General features: G+C 37.9%; 1 protein-coding gene across 6 annotated transcripts in view; it reads left to right on the top strand.

Moving 5' to 3' along the window:
* The window catches only part of LOC112154115 (protocadherin-15), a 272,438-nt gene that overhangs the window by 238,949 nt on the left and 9,247 nt on the right, over window positions 1-24,242 (top strand). For 4 of the 6 annotated variants that reach the window (XR_002920601.2, XM_024284766.2, XM_036217103.1 and 1 more), the window contains 5 exons: window positions 2,563-2,571; window positions 4,781-4,891; window positions 21,504-21,525; window positions 21,912-21,950; window positions 22,058-22,131. Coding sequence is in view for 4 of the 6 variants with exons in the window: in XM_024284766.2 (XP_024140534.1) it covers window positions 2,563-2,571; window positions 4,781-4,891; window positions 21,504-21,525; window positions 21,912-21,950; window positions 22,058-22,131 (255 nt within the window). In the remaining 2 variants the exon portion in view is untranslated. The remainder of the gene's footprint in view (window positions 1-2,562; window positions 2,572-4,780; window positions 4,892-21,503; window positions 21,526-21,911; window positions 21,951-22,057; window positions 22,132-24,242) is intronic. The other 2 variants (XR_004949742.1, XM_036217104.1) reach the window with 1 other exon arrangement.

The raw sequence follows: 24,242 nt of genomic DNA, 5'->3' as shown, positions 1-24,242 counted from the left end.
GTTGTGTACTTTTGTCAAAGCGAGTTTTAGAAGTACACAGTACTCAAAATATCAGTCTGTTGTATTTAGGAGTTATGAGCAAACAAAGCTGGGTGTTTTGTAGATAGGATAATGTAGCTAACATGTAGCGGTGTCGGACCAGGATTTTTACTTGTTACTTACTTGTTAGCTTAGTCATAGTAGCGTAATTTTAGCAGTTTTAGGAGATTTTTATGAGTTATGAGCAAACAAAGTTTGCTGTTATTGCAAGTGCGTTAACGCAGCTAATGTGTAGCACCGTCAAACTGTTTTTTTGTGTGTTACTAACGAGGTTGGGTGTTAGCATAGTCAAAGTAGAGTTAATTTTCAGTCTTTTATGAGTTACAAGCAAACAAGACCGGTTATAATTGCAAATACGCTAGCAAGGCTAACATGTAGCATAGTGTGATTATTTTTTTTCCTGTTACTAACAAGGTTGAGAGTTAGCATAGTCACAGTAACGTAGTTTTAGCTGTATTAGTTTGTTTTTTTATGTGTCGCAAACAGTATCTTAACAGTCTGTTTTTCTACCAGTTACAAAAAACAAGGTTGGGTGTCGGTGCAAATATGCTAACGCGGTAGCAGTGTGAGGTTCTGTGTTTTAGCAGCATCGGTCAGTTTTTTTAGGTGTTGCAAACAAGCTTGAGTGTCATTTTGAATACGCTAACATAGTTAACATGTAACTTGTTGGACTGTGTTTTTCTTTTTTCTTTTTTTTTTTTTTAACATGTAAATAACAAGGTTTGGAGATGGTGTAGTCACGGTGACGTTTGTTTTAGATGTAGTCTGTTTTCAATGCTTTGCAACCAAGGTTGGGTGTCACTGTAAATATGCTAACATGGTTAATGTGTAGCTGTGACAGAATATTTTTTTTTCCATGTCTTACTAATAAGGTTGAGAGTTAGCATAGTCACAGTAACGTTTGTTTTAGCAATGAGTAATGAAGAAACAAGGTTCTGTGTTGTTGTAAATACGCTAACACGGCTAACATGTAGCAGTATGAGATTGTGTTGAGGGTTAGCATAGTCGCAGTGACGTTTGTTTTAACAGTACCTGTCTGTTTTTCTATGAGTAATGAAGAAACAAGATAATTGTTGATGTAAATACGCTAACGGGGCTAACATGTAGCAGTGACAGTGGGATTTTTCATGTTACTAACAAGGTTGAGAGTTAGCATAGTCACAGTAATGTTCGTTTTTGTGATATTTGTCTGTTTTTCTAACAGGAAACAAGGTTCGGTGTTATTACAAATACACTAACATGGCTAACATGTAGCAGTGTGAGATTGTGTTTTTAGAGTTAGCATAGCCTCAGTAACATTATTTTTTACCGTCATCAGTCTTGTTTTTTTAAGGTGTTGCAAACGAGGTTGGGAGTTTCAGGTATTGTGAACATGCTAACGTGGCTAACATGTAGCCTTTTACAACTTCTAGAATTACTGTACAATTTAAAAAGTCTGACAAACTTTTTTCTCACTTAATGTACCTTATATATAACAAAAGTTCAACATTAGACCATTCATGGACGGTGTGTTATAATCCAGTCTCCCTATAGGGCGGAAAATCATTTACTTCATCGCCGCAAACTTCCGTTTTGCTCTCATTTCTTTTGTTCTCGACATTCCAAGGTTCCTGGATGGAAAGCTTCTGGACATCAACAAAGAATTCCAGCCTTTACTTCCTCCTGGTGGGCGAATCCTGGAAATCCGAACTCCTGAGTTAGTGACCAGCGTGAAGAAAGCCGTGCAGTCTGTGGGCTACACGGAGGGAGCGCTGCTGGCGCTGGCGGTCATCATCATTATTTGTTGTGTTCCCGCCATTCTGATCGTCATTATCACCTACAGACAGTAAGTACAAACAGCACGTGTTTATAATCATATTTCAATTAAAAAATAGTTCCTATTAAATCTGCAGCCGCTGATTAACAAATTTAAGTAATTCAAGTAAAGTAAAAGTAATAGCAGAACAACCTCAATGCCAATTATTGTCCAAGCAGGGACGGGTTTGAGGTTTAGTTAATAGAATACATGGAAAACATGGTTTTATTTTTGTGATTGTGTTCCCATTTAGGGTTTAACCTCAGTTCTTTAGAACATTTTGAGATTTTGAGATTTTTTTTAATAACACAAGCACCAATTATTTTCTATTTTGGGACAAAACTGAACCAGAAAAAGTAAAAATGAACCTAAATTCACTATGAAATAATTAAGTGAAACTGCCTAAACTTTGAGCTGATCACATGCTAGCTTGTTTATCATCATCTCAGCCTTCTCTAAATCAATCTCACACATACATTGCTAGTTCCTTAATTTAAAAGGCACCGACTTTGTGGAGCTGCTGCAGATTTAAACTGAATTTAAGCATTTTGAAGAATTCCCTGCTAAAAACTAACAGGGAGATTTGACCTAAGAGGCAAACATATCCACTGCTGTGTGTTGCTAAATGACTTTAATGAAGAGAAAGTGTGTTCTTTTTGCACAAAAAGGCTTGAAGTAACCACAAATCCTTCTCTGTCTCATCTGCTGCGTTCTCTTGTCGCCGCAAGATTCAAAGAGTGAGTACCCGTCACACACTCCAGACTAAATATGAGCGGGATTGTTGTTAAACACCTTTCACTGTGATTCATCTGTTGACTCTTGCTGTACAATCAAACACGGGAGGCGTTGAAAAGGAGAGGACAATCAAACAAAAGTGAAAGTGAAAGGGGAAAGGGTCAGGCGGAAGCTTTTTGTTCCTGTTTGCATGAGACAGTTTAGTCAAATCACGACTGTGCCAATTAGAATTTGTATAATTTGAAAGAAAAAAACTCATTTATAAACTGTCAAATCTCATTTTAATGGCTAAAATCAGTTTCTGGTTCTGTTTGACTCGTTATGATATTATGTGCTAACATCTCACACTGCAGCTGAAAGGCCTCCAGTTCTGAAGAATTCAAGTAACCCAAAACTTTGAAAATACAACAGATTTGGACAAGTTTCAAGCTGCATTAGCCTGATGACTCTTAAATATAGAAGTAAATCAATTAAAAACTATAACAGCTGGTTTTAAGTTTAGTGTTAATATTGTGTGGCTTGGTGATGGACCGAAGCTGGGATAGGCTCCAGCAACCCTAAAAGGGGTTCAGGAGGTTTGAAAGATGGATAGATGATAGAAAAATAAGGTAGACTGAATTATTGGAAAGAAAATTCAGTCTGTAAAGTAGTTCTTTAGCTCTTTGTTTACAACATTTAGTCGTACTGCATGTTCTTCAGCTCAGTCGCCGTGCATTTGTGTGCTAGTTAGCATACCACCACTCTGCACATCTGTTTCGGTTCGCTCTGCTGTTAGCATGGCAGCGTAAACGTCCTCAAAATTTGAGAACACTTTGGAGAATTATGCCTTAAACTTAACACATCACTACCTGTGACAATAAGTACTGCAGTGGTGATCAATAATGCATACGTACCTGTTAGCAGGATGCTAACCCAAGATTAGCAAGACGCTAATTGACAATTGTCAAAAAAATGAACCCTTTGACACCAGAAATGTCGCCACCTAAATAGCACACACTCTTTGACGTATCATAACTCTTTGTTTGTTGGATCCAATGGATTCAGAAAAAATGTTGTGCAACATTTTACTTTATTTAAGTAGCAAAATGTTGCACAAACGAAACCACTTCACATTAGCAAAGACAGAAAATGGACATTCTGCTAGATTTTTGGTCTATTTTGGCATTTCCTAATATTTTTGGGGGGCTATTTTGGAGTTCAGCCAATATTTTAGCTACATGCTAACTGTTTTGGCTAATTTAGGTTTTTTTCAGTGTTTTAGGATATTTTGAAGTTTAGCTAATATTTCAGCTACATGCTAGCTGTTTTGGCTAACCTAAGGTTTTATTTTTTTTTGGGGGCTAATTTGGCATTTAGCTAAAATTTTAGCTAGCTATCAATTTCAGCATGTTCAGCGGACAAATTCAGCTTACAGTATTCACACTAGCATTATCGCAGGTAATGCTATAGATTTAGCTCATAATTATGTTAAAAAGTTTTGGTTTTAAAGGTTTACAAATTTAGAGTGTTTAATAAAAGTTTATCCTGTTCGGCCCGCAACCTAATTTGTGTTTTGGATTTTGGCCCCTCGTGCGATTGAGTTTGACACCCCCCCGATGTCGACTTTTTCATTCATTTAAATGACTTAAAATTAAAGGCGATAATCAATAAACCTAAAAATGACAGATAAAAAACATTTCAGGGTAATAAAATGTACAGGAAAACCAGAAAGAATACAAGAAAGTCCAAATACATCAAGTTTTTTTTTTCCTGTAAAGAACAAGTTGTTTCAATATTGCTAATAAAAGTTTTTGCAAAGTTGATCAATTCTACACAGGAAGTAGGAGAAACTAAATTACAAGAACTCAACAGAAATTGTGGTTATTCTGTTGATGAGAGATTATTCTATTTTTTCTTTTACATTTTTGGCTTGTTATTCATTTTTTAATGAATAAAGTTGCGGACACAGAGTACCGTTTGGTAAAAACAAATCAAAGCTGACCCAAAAAAACAAAAAAAGAAAAATCAAACTATTTTTTTATGAAGAAAATTCTAAAAGTGGGAGATGAAGAGTAACGATTACACACTATTTCAAAGCTTTCCGTCAGATTTTGATCTTGTATTGAACAAAATAAAACTCGTCGGTTCCCTGTTGGATTTTTCCACACATTTTGCCACATCTTTTTGTAACCATTTTTTTAAGTGTTTGCTTCTTTTTTATGGCATCAACAGGCGCCAAGCAGAGTGTGCCAAAACAGCCCGTATCCAGATGGCCCTGCCAACAGGTAAACCTGGGGGAGGAGCTGCCAACAACTTGTACGAGGAACTGGGAGACAACGCCATGTGAGTGAAGCGTTAAAGCGCCATTTACGTTAATGAGGCGAAGCGGAGACATTAGATCACACTTTAAAAGCTGCTGAACTTTAAACATTGGCCGCGTTGCTGCTTTGGGAGTCATTTCATCTCCCTAATTTGGAAAAAAAAATGCTGATATCATTCTTGTTTCTGGATTTATTTCAATATAAATTCCAACACTGATTGGCATAGTTTTAGGGGCATGTTAAAAGAATTATAAAAAGATTATATTTTCTAAAGGCAGTAATGATTAAACAAAACTGTAATTTCATGTTAAGAACATAAAATTTTGATTGAGTTTGATTTGTGGTATATATATTTTACATTTCTTTTAAAAAGAAAGAAGGTAGCTCACCTAAAAATATTTTTCAGGATTTTTAGGATTCCTCTTTATAACCTTGTAAAGCCCTATACATCAATAAATTGACCTAAGATTCCATTTTGGGGGAATAAAGGTGTTTTTTAAAACCCTTATATAAAATCCACAAAAGTAATTTTGCAATATATATATTTTCTATGGGATATATCGTATTATATATATATATATATATTATTAATTGTAAAAAAAGTTGGTTTATTTGTTAAGTTTTTGCTCACAACAATGTTAGTTAAGATGCAAAATTATTGAAATTTTGTTCAGGAAAAAAGTACCTTATTTAGCCAATTTGATCCTCACATTTTTAACATACTGTAAATGTATTATAAATAATCATTTATCAATATATTTTGTATTCTTTTACTACAGCAACTAGTCATTTAAAGAAATGGACAACAATAGATGTGTTATTGTCACCATAAGGTTCTAAAAAATTAGCAAAATCTTTTCCCGCCAAAAGATTTCCTGGAGGCAGCCATCTTGAAATAATCAGGAAAAGCCCTTTATACTACCCCTAGTGGACTGATGATGAACTACAGGGCAGAAAACATGGACCAAATTATATTCAATGGTTTTTTACGGAAAGTTTGGATCATATAATGAGATGGTAGTCTCAGAAATGTGTGGATTAAATAAAATATGAATGTTTAAATGGATTAACCCAAAGCTTTTAGTGAAATAAAACATTAATTTGAGTCTCTGCTTTTATGAATGCTTGTTTCATTATCTTGACAGCACTTATAAGCTTTTTGATAATGAAATTAATATTTTGTTTTATTTCTAAGATTGTGTTTATCTCTTTAAATTGTTTTCTTTGTATCTTTTTATCCTGTCAAACCCCTATTTCCACTGAAGACAGACAGAATGAGTCTCCTGCTTGAATAATCCTAGAATTATCTAACTTATTATTTATCGATTTAATGAGGGACTAACTGGAGCGTTAAGAAGAAGTGGAGAGGATTTTTTATCAGCATTACATGCATCACTGCTTTCCTGTCTGTCCTTGATATGCCTCTTCATTTCCATTAACATGATAGCACTTCATATGCAAGATAGTAGGAACTACATCCCAATGACAGAAGAGCGTGTGCGCAGGCTCTGAAAAATGTGTGTGGAAATTAACTCGGATATGAGATAATTAAAATAAATATAGCCCTTAGTTTATAGAGACAACCCTGGGCAAAAATGAATTCTTTTTAGGGATTTTGAAATAAAAACAGACAGTTCTTGTGAAAATACTTGCGTATTACTAGCATTTTGTAGGGACGAAATCCCTAAAAGCTCATAAAATCTTACAAAATGCAAAAGTTAGCAGATTGAGAGCTAAGGTTCATTATCAAAGTGCTCTGTAGACACGTTTCCAGGCTCCGTTTTTATGGCCGCTGGCTGTTCTCTTGACAAAGTTAGGTTTTAATGCCTGTTTTTAATTACCTGTGGAAAATTAAGCATTCCCCTAACTTCTTATTGGCAGCACATTAAATGAAGCATGTTTTTAACGGCTACATATACCGACACATTATTTATTAATAATGGGTTTTATGTTAGCTCTGCTGTGACCTAAAAAATCTGATTTTAGAAGCACTGGAGTGTAACATCTGAGTTAGACAATATGCTGTGAAATAGAGCTGGTCTGAGGGAAGTTTCTGAATAAAAGTGACCTGCGTCTGCATAAAGTGACTTAGGAAATGTAAAAAGTCAACTGGATACATTTATCTCTTAAAATGTATTAAAAAAACTGCTTTTAACCCTTGAGACCCAAATTAATTTCCAGCTATATTAAGAAATTAAAAAAAAAACACAATTATTATCATCATATGGATGCTAAATGAAGAAGTTTGGAGCAGAAGTGGTTTGTTTTTGTTTTTAACTACCTGAAATAACCCTAAAAAACCAAAGTGCAATTTTTTCTGGACTATTATAGATCATTTAATTTAATTTAAAATGTTTAATTAAAATTTAAATGTTTAATTTTTCATTTTGATTTTAATTTTAAATGTAATTTAATTCAAAGTTTTTTTTTTACATTTTCACTCAATTTCATGAATTTAATTTAATGGCATTTTAAATGTTTAATTAAAATGTAAATGTTTAATTTTTCATTTTGATTTTAATTTTAAATGTAATTTAATTAAAAGTTTTTTTTTTACATTTTCACTTAATTTCATAAATTTAATTTAATGTCATTCAATTTCATAAAATTTAATTTTAAATTTATTATATTACAATTTTTATTTTTTGTATATTCTAGGAAGCAGCAATAAACAACAGCCAAAAAAAATGTAAAATAATAATTAAAAAAATGAAAATATGCACAATAAAATAAAATTATATTTAAAAATGTTTCAAAAGTAGAAAAAAATGACCAAATTTGACCCATGTGATTTTTCATTGAGTCAATAATTATAAAAAAAAAAGTTTTATTTTTTAAAGCGATACTTAGACTTTAAGAAAGTTTAGATTTTCTTTATTAGTAGCCTCATACACACTAATGGAGCTCAGTTAATAAATAAGTTGTGTCAACTTTCTTATAAAAATGTAAAATTAACAAATTGGACATTTTTTGTCAATATATAAATTATATATTTTTTTTATTTGAAAAAAATCTAAACGAGACTAAAATACTTTTTGTAATATTTTTGTTTCCTTCTACAGTCTATAAAAATTTGGTCTTTTCTTTCTACACTTTTCCAATTGCATTCTCATTAAATTAATTAAACTAATTTGTTTGTTTTTTAATCCAGTATAATGTTTTAATTATCTGAATATAATAGATTATTTTGTTTTGCTTTGATTTGATAGATTATTATATTTCTAAAACATTATTGAAGATAAATGTGGTTTGTTTTTGGTAAAAAAAAAACATAATAAAATGCATTACAATATCTAGATTTTTACTACAGCCACCTCAATTCTAGTCTAACGGAAGTTTATTCATTGGAACGTAATGATCTTGTCAAAACATTTTATTCAAACCAAAAGGATATTGTTCTTTGAGGTTTTTGTCAACGTTTCCCAGCATTTTCCTGCATTTACTTACAAAGTCATTTTCCACAACAACAAAGAGGCAGTTAAGTTGTTTGTTGAGCAGCTTTTTGCGGCACAATAAAGCACGTGGGGCTTTTAGGTGCTGAGGTATTTTCTAGCTGGTTTTATCCGACACATCTGGTCAAACTGAAGTGTTTTCTTTTGTGGCTCCATAAATGTTTGAAAGAGAAGGGCTGGAAAGTCTTTATAGAAGCAGCAGCTTTGTTCCCATTCACAGCTAGCTAAAGCTGACCTTTATTCTCTGATTAGTTTCACATTATTCTTTCTAATCAGCTCATCATTTTTATCTTTTTTCCCTTTTTCTTCCCATCCTGACATTTGTATGCATGGCCGACAGGCAAAAGTAAGTGTGAAAAACACTGGCACCACTATGCCTGATTATACATTTTTTTTAGTAGTTTAGCCGTTGATTGTGAGTTTAGTGGTTGTAGATAGAATCTAAAATCACTGGTGGATCATCTGTGTATGTGGAAGTACCTGGAGGTGTCACGGACAAAAAAGCACTTCACTTCATTGATTTCATATAATCACTCTGAGATTTTTGTGACACAAACTGGTGCATCCCTTCCTTACAATTATACCGTAGAGTCCCGGTGTAGACCTGAAATCAATTTCCACTCAGCACCGTTAGTGCCCTCGCTTTTCTTCTAGAAGGTACGTTCACACCGGGAATGTGACATCTGAGGTTTCACAAGCTTCTTTTTGCTACTGTTTACATGTTGGAGAAGGCTTGGAAAGGTCCAAAGTTGGAAGAGGTTTGATGCAAAAAGTCAAAGTGGTGCAAATTTTGTTAATCTTACTTCAAACTTTTTCTTTAACCGCTATATTCCGAAAGACTTGGACCGAATCCGAATTCTTCCCCTCCAATTGTAGGGGCATTTGGAGTGAAAGGGGTGTCAGAAATAGTTTATTTAAGAGTAGAGCGAACGGGCTTGGAGTTCTGTATCCCTCTGCCGGTAGGGCGAGCCAGGTCGACGGAAAAGCATAACGTAGATGACCGGCGACAGTTGATGACGTAAGAGAGTGACGTCTGAATTTTAAGGCACAATTTTTTTATATCTCTCCGTTTTGAGGGCTAAATCATTAATTTCTCCTCCGTTATCAGTTTTTAAGCAGTTGGCACTTGCGTGAAATTAATAGGAACACCATCCACAAGTTCCTACCACATTTGTTTCAACACGCGTTCAATGGCCACATTTTTGTACGTAGAATATGAAAAAGGTCTTAAACATGTGGGTGGTGACACCGGAGAACAGCAGAGTTTTGAACGTGGATGTCCAAAACACGCATTTGGTCGACCGTGATGTAGAGGATGTATCGGGATACATATTACATTGTGGGCTGGGTATCGCGATACGTATCATATCACCAGGCTCTTTCCAATACCCCTACTATATAAGAATATGCCAATGACCATTTACGCACGTGCTTGGGTAAAAGAAACTTGTATATGAGATACAGTTGCAGTGCTTAGCATTACGATCATTGGATAAAATGAATTTGACCATTTTATTACAATGAATTATTTTTTTTAATTATACTTTAAAAAATTGTGAAAATTGTTCTGGTATAGTCTTGGGATATATCGCGATATATATTGTATCGTGAGTCGGAGATCGCAATAAGTATCGCCAGGCTCTTGCCAATTTACCATTTACCTGCGTTGGCCTACAATTTTCATTGGAAATGGTTGCTTGAACGGTATTTATCGAGAGTGGTGTGAACGTAGCTTCACATATTCATGAACCTCCTATTCCAAAATGTGTTTTTGCTGCTGATCCACCCTTTGTCCAACTTCTCCATCCTTTTTTTTTTAATTTACATTTCCTCCATCCTCCCCTTTCCATTTCATCAAGACTTGATTAACATAATTACACATTTCCTCTTCCTTCCTCCTTCACATTTCATCTGTAATTCTTTTTTTTCCCCATCTTCTTTTCCATCTTCTGCCCCTTTCATCCACACATCAGCCGGTCAAACCACGGAGGTGGGAGCAGCGGGAGTCTCGGTAGTTTGGATGAAAGTGATCGCCAGCGTTTGATCTCCGATTTCGCCACGCGGGCGATCGCTGCGCACCGACAGTGCGTTGCCAACGGAGGAGTTCTCAACAAACTCCCCAAGTCCGAATCCAACATCACTTTTCTCTCAGATGAAAACCCCCGAACGACCAAAAACCCCATCTACCATGAAGATGGTGCTCTGAGTAGTCCGGAGGCTCTTGGGAGTCACAGGAGAAAAGACCTACTCGGGAATTTCAGTCCATCTAAGACTGGGCTTCGGGAGGCCTGGTTGAGGCTGGGCTCGCCTGCATGCGATTTGGGGTTTGGGGGAATCGGCAGCAATGACGGTGGATGGGGGTCGGGGGTGGGCCACAGCTGGACCCTCCCATCCAGACTCCATCGTAGAGAGATGTATGATGCCTTGAGAAGGCAAGTGGTGATGGATCCCGTGCAGTGGGAGCTGGAGCTCCTGAAGGCGGAACTCAAGGAGAGCAAAGACGCCGGACTGGATTCAGGTTTTGACCATGGACTGGACTCCGATTTGATGGGGAGTCCGAGCCTGGAACCGAAGCTGACGGTGAAGGAGCAGGCGAGGCAGTTCGAGCAGCAGGCTCTTCAGGAGATGAGGCAACGGCAGAACCGAGATTCCCGAGGTTCTTTATCTCCGGACATCCTTCTCTCCATGCTTCCAGAGACTCCCCAGCACGTCAGACATAGCCCCACCCACAACATCCAACCTCCTCAAAATCTTGATGGACCTCCTTGTATCATCATCACTCAAAGCGACGGAGGAACGCCTCCACCCAACCACAAACCCACTCCTCCAGTGTTGCGGCGCTTCGGAGCAAGCCTAACCGGGAATTCTGAAGAAAGAATCCAGGTCCACTTAGAAGTTATCCCTGATCCTCCTTCCACACCTCCTCCACCGCCTCCATTACCTCCACCTCCAACTGCTGCTCCTCCTCCACCTCCTTCACCGTCACCCCAACCTCCGTCCCCTCCCCCCGGCTCCTCACCCCAGACTAGCAACGGAGAGGTGGCACCTCCCCCTCCTCCTCCTCCTCTTCCCCCTCCTCCTCCTCCTCCGCCCCTCCCCCCTCCCGTGTCTCCCTCTCTCCTGCGCCCGTCCACGTTCGTTCTGCCATCGCTGTCAGAGGTGCCGGCTCTGCGCCCGGTGTCCCTCCGGCCGCCGCCCCCGCCCCTGATCGTGGAGGCCGAGCCGCCCCGCAAAGAGCTGAAGGGAATCCTGAAGAACATCCAGAACATTGCAGAGATCGAGAAGTCCGTGGCCAACATGTTCAGCCAGATCGACCAGAAGCAGATTCCGCTCAAGAGGGTCATGAAGAGCCGGGCATCCGTGGATTCGCTGGATTCCCTCGACTCCCTGGACGCACTAGCGGTCGGGGGAGGAGAGGAAGTCCCAGGAGGAGGTGCGGGGGAAGGAGAGGATCTTCCGCCCCAGCAGACCCCAAAGCCCAATATGAACTCCATTGTGGAGGAGCTTGAGAAACGATTCCCCTCTCAGTCCACGCTGCTTTAGCTTCTGCTTTCCTCAGAGGAGCAACAATCTCAAAGATTGACTGTTTTCTACTAAAGAAAAGGAACTCAGATCAGCAAACTGAGAAAAAGGAAACAGGATTTCTTATTCTTCAATGATTGACCAGGAGACTCAAAGAAGAACGGAACTGTTGGAACGACTGGACACATTTCAGAATTTTAGTCATTTTAAAGGGTAACCAAACCAGCACGTTGGAGGCTGACTCCGCCCACAGCCGAAATGTGAAAATCCAGTCAGAGGGGAGGGGCTTAGGGGCAGGACTGTTATCATTACTGGAGCTGAGGTGGGAGATGGTTTAACCAATCACAAAATTCAACTGCAATACCTCAATTCAACCTGTAGGGGGGCAGCACACTGACGGTTTCTGACTGTATTTTTAAAAATTAAACTATTTTATAATAATTCGTCAAAAATGTGGCAATGACCAACAGACAGCACTTTTAAAGCCCAATTTATAGAAGTCAATAACCAAAAAAGTTGATTTAGGCTTTGGTTAGCCTTTACATTAATTTTCTAGACAAAAAAAATCTCATTAAAATGAGTAAAAAGCTAAAACCTCCAAGTATCAGCATCTGTATTGATATTGCTCCAGACATGAAAAGCTGAGATTGAACTGTTATTAACATATTAATGGATGTAAATAGGAAAACATATAAATAAACAGCAATGTTTAATTTTGTAAACCTGGACTTAACTGAACTTCTGCTGTTACTAACATCTACTTTTTATATATATGGATTTTTTTATGTGCTTTGAATAGTTAGACAATCTTTTCACATATACGGTACATGTTGTGTTTTTTTATGTAAAAGTGTCATTGGCAGGAGGGTGAACTGTACCATTTTTAGGATTCTTCATAAGCAACTCTGAGCTTCTTCTGCAATCAAAGTAATGATAAGTGTGAAATCTGTTTTTGAATGGGGAGGTTCAGTCACCTCTTTGATGTATTTGACCCTGCCCCCCCTCCAAACTGCTGAAACAGGTGCATTTGGCTCCTCTTTAAACAGCGTTCACACCAAACAGGATTTGTGCGGCATAGGCGTCTGGTTTGAACACCACAAAAACAGGCATCTTAGAAATAAAAACAAAATTCTGACCCCATCAGCTGATTTTCTTTAAATAAGCAAAAAAAAAGGCCAACAGGGTAAGAAAAGAAAGTTTTATCAATAATTCTAATTTCAAGAAAATAATTAGTCACTCAGACATTTTCGTAACTAAGATTATACAGTACTTCCATTGAAAAACTTTAGACAAAATTATTTTTTCTTGCATGAACAAAAAGTTTCTGTGGAAAAAAGAATGAAAACTTAGGGCGTATTCAGACTGGACACATTTGGTCCACTTAAAGTGAACTAGTTTGTTGCCCCCGATAATCAGGAACAAAGTCTGAATATGTGCTAATGAACCCTGGACCGGGGCAATCCATCTTTTGAGGTGATCTTGGTTTGGACTGAGCTTTGGTTCCCTCAAATTCTTCAGTCTGAATACGGTCCGGACTGGGAGCGGAACAACTGGATGCAACGATGCAACAGCAACTCATTAAATTGTGGTCGGATGAATGCAGGCTCAGTAAAATAACTTTTAAAGTGATATACATTGCTTCTTACTCTGTTTTCCCAACAATCTATATGTCACAAACACTTTATAAGAATACTTCGTAGCCGTAGTGTCCTCAGTAACTGCCTTGCAGCATGCCATTGCCCACCAAAGTAGTAGTAAAAAGTGTTGAACCTGGACTTCATATATATCTTTAAATTGATCAGCGAAATAAAACGTTAGAATAAGTAAATTATCTTCACAACTATTTTTTTTTTTTGTTGTTGCTAGTTTTGACCTGTCCCCGTAACTGCTGGCCAATGAGTGAAGAGATCTTTAGTTTAGTTTACAAGTTTTGGTCCAGAACAGAAGCCTCCAGTAGACCCCAGACTGAAGACGGACGCAAGGTTTAGGACTCAAACCAGAATAAATTAAGTGAACAAATCATTTTTCTAGTCTGAATACACCCTTTTGCAGTGGATGTTAAGTCAATGTACAGACGGGATCAGAGGTCCTGCAGTGTATTTTGGGCATCGAGCATGGTGCGACTCTATAGGCCTCAGCACTTTTCGGCCGACACAGTGAAGGGGTGCTAAAAATTTGTGAACCCTAGCAAAATATTAATTGGTAAGCCCTTTGTATAGCACTTCCAAATACATAAACCTGATTTCTCAACATCATGCATTCCTTCAATAGGCTAAAAACTTTTGGCATTAGCTCGTCTGCTAAGCAACCAATATTTCGCTTGGCGACAGTGCCACGTCAACCAATCCAGAACTCAGCTTGAGGATGTGATCAGATCAAGTTTAAACCCAACATAGAGGAGAAGCTGATTGTTGTCATTTGTTCTCTTGACTTCTTATTTGTATCAAGACGATAATAAAAATGTTTACTAGTTTTATTCTTGCTTTATTGCCTCCTCAAACCAACGGTGGACAACGAGTCATCAAACTGGGTCACAAAGACAAACGCACAACCGAAAGCAGGCGTCATTAACTCTCGTGATGGGGTCCAGATGACCCATCCCTCCCATGACAAAGGTGGACAGGTTTCCTACGGACACCAGTGAAGATAATAAATCCTTTACTCCTTGTGGAGTCCAGATGACCTCACTTTAATCTAACGAATGATCTCATGAACCCAGACATGATTACTGATGCTTTTGTAGAGCTCTACAACATAAATAAATCTGGTTTCTCAACATCATCTGTCTCTTCAACAATCTAGAGATACATCTTTTGACGGTAGCTCCTCTTACTTGTAGGATCAGCAGGTTTATGAAGACACTTTTGGACAAACGTCAAATAATGAATCTGTGGTACATCTAAACAGAGGCGAAGGAGGTGAATTGTTCAATTGCATTCGGTGTGAACCCAGTAGCAATTGGGTTTGTTGTGCATTTGAAAAAAAAAAAGGTGTTGATCATAGGAATGCAATAGGAATGGGGGCAGTACGGCAAGAGCAAAAACCCTATCAGTGTCAAACTCCCTCCAGGATTTGACATTCATATAAGATGGACCGAGTGTTCAAGGACATTGTGGATCGTCTCATTGCTCTAAGGTTACAGGGGGACTTAAAGGTGATCAGAATGGATGGAAACTTGAGACCTAGCTTAAAGTATCACTGTGAAAGCGGGAAAAGAAAGGTTGCATTACTCCCACACATCCAGGTATAATTTAGTGTTAAAAGTTAGGTTATAAAAGTACTAAAAATAAATTGAAAACTCTTTGACGACACATAGCATTAAGATGAAATGGAAATATTGTGGGTCTTTTAGGCTCCTCGTCTTTGTCTGGACTCTCGATCTTTTTGTGTCTGAAAGACAAAACGAGTTCACTAGAAGGCAAAAACCTTGGTGCCAAAAGTTTGATTGGTTTTGTTTCCAATTCGGTCAACAGGTGTTCACCGAAACTTGATGGTTAGTTCTGTTGAAAATCTCTCAGAACAGGACGAAACATTATATACATACTTCTACAAGATTAACCAGGACTAAAATAAATCCTTTGATAGTTGCTTTTGTAAATAATTTATAAGACATTTATAAGAATTTATACCTTTGGACATCTAAACGTGATCACAATAGTGAGTCTTTTGTATGTAACTTTAGATTTTTGTGAACATCTACCGGTCTCCTCAGTATTTTTTATTAGTGTATGTCATTTATGTTCTTAACTTTGTGTAACTGCTCACTCACTGTTCTGTGAACGTCTGATTTTTTTGTTTTTTTGTTTGTTTCTAGGTTATGTACGAACTGACAATAAATAAAAAACAACTTCGTGTTTTTGAAAGTTATTGAAAAGCGGAGCTTGTTGAGAATTCTGAAGCAAACAAAGCAATTCTGAATTCATCAAATAATACAATTGAAGCAAATCTGTTTTGAGGTGCAACAAAATTCTGGAAATTAGAAGGTCAGATTACACAAGTTCATCTGATTTAAGCAAAAAAAAAAAAACAATCAATGCATTGTGGAGACTATTATGACCATTCTCTACTGTCATTTTTTTTTTTCCTCCGTAGAACAAATGTTAGCATCTAGACCAGGACTCTGCAACCTTTAACGATTAAGGAGCCATTTTGGTTGATTTCTCACTGACCACAACCCAGAGGGAGCCAGTGAACATCAGAGGAAGATCCTTTAGAAAAATAAGATGTATTTATGTTGTTGTTGTTTTTATGAAAAATATAAATAAACTATTATTTTTGGGCATAAATAAAACAAATCTTAAGAGAAAATAGATTTTTTTTCCCCAAATATGAAACAGTTTATAACTTTTAACAGAGGTTCTCAAGACTTCCTTTCAAAATAAAAGACTTCCTGTGTTACATTGCATCATCTCCATAAAGTAAATCTAGTGGTAGGTTGTGTAATGTCAGCAATAAAAACACACACACACATATATATATATATATATATAAATATTTATGGAGCTTTTTAGCCAGAAATTCATAAATCTAACTTTCTAGAATTAAAACATCTAATTAACTGTATTTCTTTAGTTATGAAGCACACTTAAAACACTGGAATTTGTCAACATGTTTAGTTCTCGATTATCGAGTGATGTTATTTTCCTTTTTTGTAACTTTACTTCACAGTTACTTTCTTAAACTAAAATCTTAGTATTTTTCTTTAACCAGAGAGTCCCAATGGAGGGGCAGAAGAGCCAGACGTGGCTCCAGATTCTCAGGTTGCAGAACCCTGATCTAGACAAGTGAAAAGAAATGTTTATTTGTATCAAGTTTTTACAGATTCTTTTTCTTTATTTTTTTATTCTAAATGTTAGCCTAACTCAATCACTTTGTGTGTCATTTGTATTCAAAATTAGGTGACATTGCTAAACGCAGCTAGTGTTGCAAAATATAAGATTTCTACAGTTTAGTCAAAATGTGGAACATTTCTGAGACAAAAGCATCAGAATGAACAAAGTAAAGGTTGTTTATTGACCATTTACAGCAAATGAAACCTGACATTTTGTTGTAAATTTACAGCATTTCTCCGATTTTAAAGAACCGCCTCAGGTTTGAGTTCAGCCTGTCATGAGCTTTTGCAAATGGGGACATTAGCTCTCATGACAATTGCAGCATTCAGAATCTGCTGTCTTTTTCACTTGAGGGGAAAATGGGAGCAAAATCCTGCAGAGGTAATCCTGTGTAGTGTGCTATATTTATATCTTATAAATATGGTTATTCAGCGTGTGGCTCACATTTGATCCGACGTCCCGCGTACGTCACAGGTGATTTCGTTTAAACAATAAAAGCTTTTTTCACTTTCAAATACGCCAAAATTCAAAAGTATTCTGTTTACTGAAATGCAGAAGACTTGTTTCTGAGTGTCATGAGAGTACAGCTCGATCCGGCAGAGAATCAGAACCAGCTTCCACCTGATGGGCAGCAGAAAGGTCTGCTGGGAGGTCTGGACCGAGAGTGTCCAGGTGGGCTGTGGTGACACGGACATGCTGGCAGGTGTCATCTTAATTATGCTGAACATGTCAGTGTAAATGTGTTGGTTCGTGATTTGCAACTGAATATAACCCACTGTGGAGTTTCTAACACAAGAATGGGACTGTAAACACAAAAACTCACAACAAGAAAAAATAATCTGTCATTAATGTACCATTAATGTGGTATTTTCTTTAAGTATCTCATCTGGATGGAAGTGTGTTTTTTTTTCTTTTTAAATTTGATCTCAGACAGAAAAATGTAAAAAAATAACTTTGATAATTAAATGTTAGCATAAAAGACATAAAAGGGGTTTGACTTCCTAGTTGAAGCTTTTTAATATCTAAAGACAAGTCAGTTCATCAAAGTTACCACTAGGTGGCTTGTGATTGAAGACATACAGGAGTATGAAACACACCAAACAGACAATAAACAATAAAAATTGGAATTATTTAACAACAAAATGACCAAACTTGCACTTTTTGTGTATGTAGTTTCCTGTGACCTGGATGGCCAGAATCCTCTCGTTTTTAGGCTATCCTGCCTTATCTGATTACCTGGATCGGGTTTACCCCATAAGGAGCTTCAGCGACAGGTTAGCTGGAGAACATGTTGGACCCTGAAGGTCTGGAGTTTGACAGCTGTGGTGTAGACTTTTGTTTGATGAATGATCTCAGGGATGAGCTGTCAGTCGGTGGGCGTGTTCCTATGACTGACAGCTTTGTTTGTCCCTGATATTTGCTGACAGCCCCAGAGATGATGAAAAAAACGTCTTCAAATCCAAATAAACCAGTGGATGATGTTGTAATCCTGTCAGCCTGAATCTGCTCATGGACACTTTCAGACTCTTTTCTCCATTTCAGTTCTTTTGTTATAACCTTAGACGACCCCACCCTTACACTGAAGTATCCCTCAAACACTAATATTCTGTGTGGTGTCCTGTGGGTTCCAGACGACCCCCCTCCTAACGTTAACGTGCCTGGGATAGCACAAGGGCCTGCAACCAGGCGCTCTTGAATTTTTTTTCCATCTTAGATCATTAAAAGAAAAAAAAACAGAGAAGAAAAAACTGTGACCCAGACCATTGACTGTATATGAGAACTGGACTGACTCCTCCCCACTGGCTCCAAGAAATGACAGCTCAGCCAAATTGTAACGTGACACACGTCAATGGCTCCAAGAAGCCAAATTCTAAATTTAAAGTTATAAACTGGGCAATCAGATGCCTTAATAAAAATAGGTGGCCTCTCGTCGAACGTTTGAACATTTGATTGATAGATTTTGAGGAGCTCGCTTTCAAGACGTGGGGGTGTGGACTTCCAGACCAACTGGAACCAATCACCGCTTACTAAAGACGTCTGACTCCAACACGGTGGCGTATATACTGCCTAAAAATGGCGTTTGGATTGACTTAATTTGGTTAGAGCCAGAAGTAATTCAGTTTCTATAAGTGCAACACATTCTCACTCGCCACAGATTGACGTTTGATTAAGGACCCCTCCATTGAGGTTTTGGGTGTCCCTAACTCGTCATTTTTTGACATGCTGTCTGTTCCCATTAAATCACAGGTCAGGGAAGTAGTCTAGTTCCAGGACACAAAGCACACCGGTACCCTAACCCAGTACCAGTGCTCTAACTGTTTAACTGTACCACGTCTGGTATTGCATCCAGTTCCGGTTCTGGGTTAGGGTTGGGGTTGCTGAGGACCATCCCAGGTACGGTACTGTGTCCTGAGGGTTGTGGACCTTGATTTTATGAAAAAAACGACGAGTTAGGGACACTCAAAATGCCAAAAAGTGACTCGGAGAGGTTCCTAACCAAACGTCAATATGTGGCGCGTTGGGAGTGAGAATGTGTTGATGGATGTCACGCTCGCTAAGTCCAGTTCTCATATAGTCAATGATCCAGACCAAACAGCACCGTGGGAGAACATTAAGATCAGAGTTCTCCAACTCAGTTTACCTTGGGGCCACTGAAGGCGGAGTCTGGCTGAGGCTGGGCTGTACGGGGTACCATTCACGCCAAAAATATGTTTTTGCGTCCACTGTCTAGATCTTTGGTCCATTGTCTATGTCTAATGAACATATTTATTCATCATTTATTCATGTCTATGGACTACTAAGCAATATCTTCTACGTGTCCGTCATGCTAACGACGTTAGCGACTGTTGCTAAGCTGAAACATCACAATGCTATCATTAAAGAAGGGTGGACATGGAGAAGATATTTGGAGAAGATATTGCTTAATAGACATGGAACTTTCATATTAAGGCGTGGGCCGCAAATGTCCAGGAGTTTGAGACCCCGGATTAAGATCCACAAAAACCTCCTGTTATCAGGATTGCGTTTATTAATCTGGTAAATTAAAATCTTTCAAAGATGTGATTCATTTCATGCAGCTTTACATTAAAGGCGTTTTATGCAACAATGCTTCAAATGCAAATTGTATTCTTTTCGGCTTAATTTTCCAAGGATAAAAGTGTCAACTGAGGAGTTTTTTTTATTGTAGTGTAAAATGCCACAAGAACTTAACAGGTGGGAGGCAGTAACAATAAAAGCAAAGTGTAGTGAAGCTCTGCAGCAGGAATTCCACAGTAAAATGTCAGTAGCTTTTCATATTCTGCTTGTGAAGACCTAATAATATGTCAAATCCGGACTCTAAGAGAAGGTGGAGAGTGTGCGTGTCATGTCCGACGTGTGCAGGTTTGTGTGTGAGCTACAGATTAGATATCTGTCTGTGTTATTGTCTGGAGAGGAGCTCATAATGTGTTTGTCGGAGCAGCAAGGGCACACAGATAGACTTATCTTCAACACACAAACAAGAACACACTGTCAACACTGTAAGGGCGCACACACTCAACACACTCTCATTCATCATTTCATATTAACATGTAATCATCCGAAATCCATCAAGTTCTTCCAAGACATCAGTCCTTCCATTTATCCCCCATTTAACCTGTCGGTTCTCTTCCAAGTCCATCAGCAATTACATTCCTATCAGCTTTTGTTTACATCCACACCGTCAATTATTCTGTCTTTCTGAAATACAATCTGTCATTTTGTGCTGCATGATGATGTGAAAAGTGTCAGCCGTGTTCCTGTCGGAGTTTTTAGAAATGAAAATCGTCTGTGTGTCTCTGCATGCAGACAGTCGGACGCGTCCTCTAGAAGTCCGCTCAAGATGTCCCGTCATACATCTTCATTACTTTGGTTTCACGTCACGGTACTTTTCTTATCTTGTATTTGAAATGCATGGACGGTAGGAGGTTTTATTAATTGTTTTTTTTTCGTCTTGTTATTTTAATGTACTGTGAATCTTCATCTGTCCTTCTACTTTGCTCCAGAAGTTTTGTTTTCCTCCCAACGTTGAGTATTAATTAACAGAAATGATCATTGGTGCTAGCAGAAATCTTAGAAGATTGTAGGTAAAAAATAATCTGTATTTAATCTCAGTCCACAATCTACTAAAACTAAAAGATACTATTTTAATCAGAGGGATTTTTAAATGTGTTATATTTATTTTGAAATCATATTTAGGGTAAAATGTGTTGATTTTTATTGGTTTTAGTGTAATTCGTAATCATAAGTTGTGACTTAAGCAGCCCCAAAACCCAGACTTACCTGAATATAGATATACATTCTTATATCTATGTATTTGATTTAAGTATGAGTGTGTGAATGCAATCCACTTCAAAATAATAATGAATGCACCATATGTTTCCATATGTGGGTCACTTTGACCCGCAACCCAAAAGATGGTAATGGATTTTTTTTTAGAAAAGATTCAAATGTTTTTGTGTTGCAAATGACTATTATAATGCATTTTGACAAAAACTAAATTCATTTTTGTTTTTGTGCATTTCTTTAAACACGGGTCAGATTTGACCCGAACAATACAGGAGTTTAAAAAACGACATGAATTGATTTTAAAATCAGTTTTAAACTACATTATGCACAGTACTGGAATGATAATACTAGCATAGGGTGCTCTTATTTTGACAGCCCTTTGATGAAAACATATTGTTCAAGTCACAGTTTTCTATACAAGCATAACATTACCAATTAAAAATAAAAGTATTTATGTTTACGAACTGTTTTTCCTCAGTAATGTTGAACTAATCAAATCTTTGTTTCCTTTTGTATCTTGTAGACGTGGATTTGGGCAACAAGAGGTACTTTGTACTTTTGTGGCATGGTGTTTTTGTCGTGATTACATTGGAAATGTTTTATCTGCTACATTTTCTGATCTTAATTTCTTTCTTTGTTCAATCAAGGCATGTATGCATGTGTTCTATTCTTGGATGTCATAAATTGGTAAAAGTAAAAAAAAAAAAAATAGACCACAGAAGAAAAGTTCGAGCTAGAAGCCCCAAAACAGCTGCAGAAAAAAACTAGCCTTTCATAGTACTAAAATGGTCTTTAAAGACCATTTATGATCCATGATATATTTACTTTGGCCTTGTGTTTTGGGCCCGTTAAATAACGGAATAACGCGAAGAAACCTCATAGGAGGAGCTCACACCTTCTTCTTCTTCTTGCTCTTGTCTTCCTCTGACAGACACAACAGCTCCTCCGACCTTCTCTCCTCAGGCCGGAGGTATTCTATCCCCTTTTTCTCTCTGTTTGGGCTCAACTCCACGAGCTCAGCATGTTTCTGTTAATGCAGATGTCTGGAAACGTGTTTGTGTTCTTGTAATCCGGCAGGAATTATCAATGGAATCTGGCATTGACCCCGGGCAGGAATATTACACACAGGATTACTACAACTATGATCACGGGTTAGTACATCTTTGCATGCATTTTCCTTTCAACATTTGGTTTTTCAACTTTTTTTCAATGTTAATTAGAAAAGAAATATCTGCAACTTCCTTTCTTTATGTGTAGAATGATATTTTAAAGAAACGTTGACCAAATGTTCTTATAGAAAACCGAAGTAGTTTTTATCACAGGTCTTACGGTCACAGGACCCTCAGCAAGTTTTAGGCTTTTCCATTCAAAACTCTCATGTTCACGCGTAGTTACGCAAGGACCTTCGACCATAGATCATGTTGCAAGTTAACCAGGTATACCAATCATGAGCCAATCATTGGCATGTCCCTTTTAACTGATGGAAGTGCCAAATGTTTGAAAATTGATCATGGAGCCCAAATTAATAATTGTGGCATGTGCCCGTCCGGAAATAAACACCGCCAAATCTTTAGTATATCGGAATAGAGCTCTAGAAGAAAAAAGTCTAGAGCAAGATTTGTTAGACTTACACCGCGTCGCTATTTCGCACTGAACGTCTTCCAACTGTTGGTGGTAAACATGCGCCAGTGTTAGGTAGCAACTGTCCAGTCTATGCAAAGCAAGTTTTAGGCTTTCGTGTTCAAAACTTTCATGTTCACATGCAGATACGTAAGGGTCTATGACCATTTTTGTTCTCTACGTATAAATCACGTGGCCATTGCGTTGCAAGTTAATCAGGCTGACCAATCATGAACCAATCATTGATATGGATGGTGTCCCTTTCAATTGACGAAAGTGCCAACCATTTAAAAATTGATCATGGAGGAAAAATAAATAATTGTTTCTTGTGCCTGTTTGTAATTACATGACACCAAGTCTTTTGGATAGAGCACTTGAAGAAAAATCCAGGAGCAAAATGTGTTAGATATACACTGCGTCTGTATTTCGGACCAAACGTCTTCCAACTGTAGGTGGCGGACCTTCACTACTATTGGGTAGCGACCGTCCAGTCCATGCAAAGGCACGTTTTAGGCTTTTCGCATTTAAAACTCTCATGTTTTAAACTACATAATGGTGCTACACAATGGTCTACGACCATTTTGGGCTCTACGTACAAATCACTTAGACATTGCGTTGCAAGTTAACCAGGTTGACCCATCATGAACCAATCATTGGTATGGATGGTGTCCATTTTAATTGATGGAAGTGCTAACCATTTAAAAACTGAAGGAACAACAACAATTCTTTCATATATTGGAATAGAGATCTAGAAGAAAAAGTCTAGAGCAAGATTTGTTAGGTTTACACTGTTTCGACATTTTACACCAAATGTCTTCCAACTGTAGGTACGCTAGTATTGGGTTTTAGTTTTGGCGTTCAAAACTCTCATGTTCTCGTGTAGCTACTCAATGGTCTACGACCATTTTGGGGCTCTACGTACAAATCATGTAGCCATTGAGTTTCAAGTTAACCAGGTTGAACAATCATTGGTATGAACGGTGTGACCTTTTAATTGATGGAAGTGCCAAATGTTTGAAAATCGAACATTAAGGAAAAATGAATAGTTGTGGCCATCCGGAATAGTCTTTTGTATATTAGAGTAGAGCGCTAGAAGTAAAAGTCTTGGGCAAGATTTGTTAGATTTACACCGTATCTGCATTCACACCAAACGTCCTCCAACTGTAGGTGGCGGACATGCGCTAGTATCGGGTGGCGACTGTCCAGTTTGAACGTAGCATCAAACGTTGACACTAAAAAGCCGCTTTGCTGCAGCCCTGCACCATTTCTGAATCCCAAGGAGGGGTTCAGTGACTTTCTTGATGTTGGCAGAAACTCATTGAATCAAACTGATAACAGGACTTCACTAGTTTGTATTTCCTAAAACGCCTACCATCTGTTCTGTATCAGGATTTTTTTTTTAAACTTTTAGCTTTTGATATCATTGAAGCCAAACGAACCCTCTCTGACACCACCGACTTCCCAGCCTTAAACACATTTGTCCGCTCGCACAATCCCTCCTGCTTGTTCTTCCACGCACACGCGTCACACGCAGAGCTAATTCTCCCTGCCGAGAATTCTGCTGCAGCAGCTAATCAGGCAGCCAGCCACACAGGCAGACAATAGACCAGATGCTGGTGGCTCAGAGCAATACCCACAAACT

Source organism: Oryzias melastigma, linkage group LG19 (genome assembly GCF_002922805.2).
Source record: "Oryzias melastigma strain HK-1 linkage group LG19, ASM292280v2, whole genome shotgun sequence".
In the NCBI taxonomy this organism is placed as follows: Eukaryota; Metazoa; Chordata; class Actinopteri; order Beloniformes; family Adrianichthyidae; genus Oryzias; species Oryzias melastigma.
This window is presented reverse-complemented; position numbering and strand designations above follow the sequence as displayed.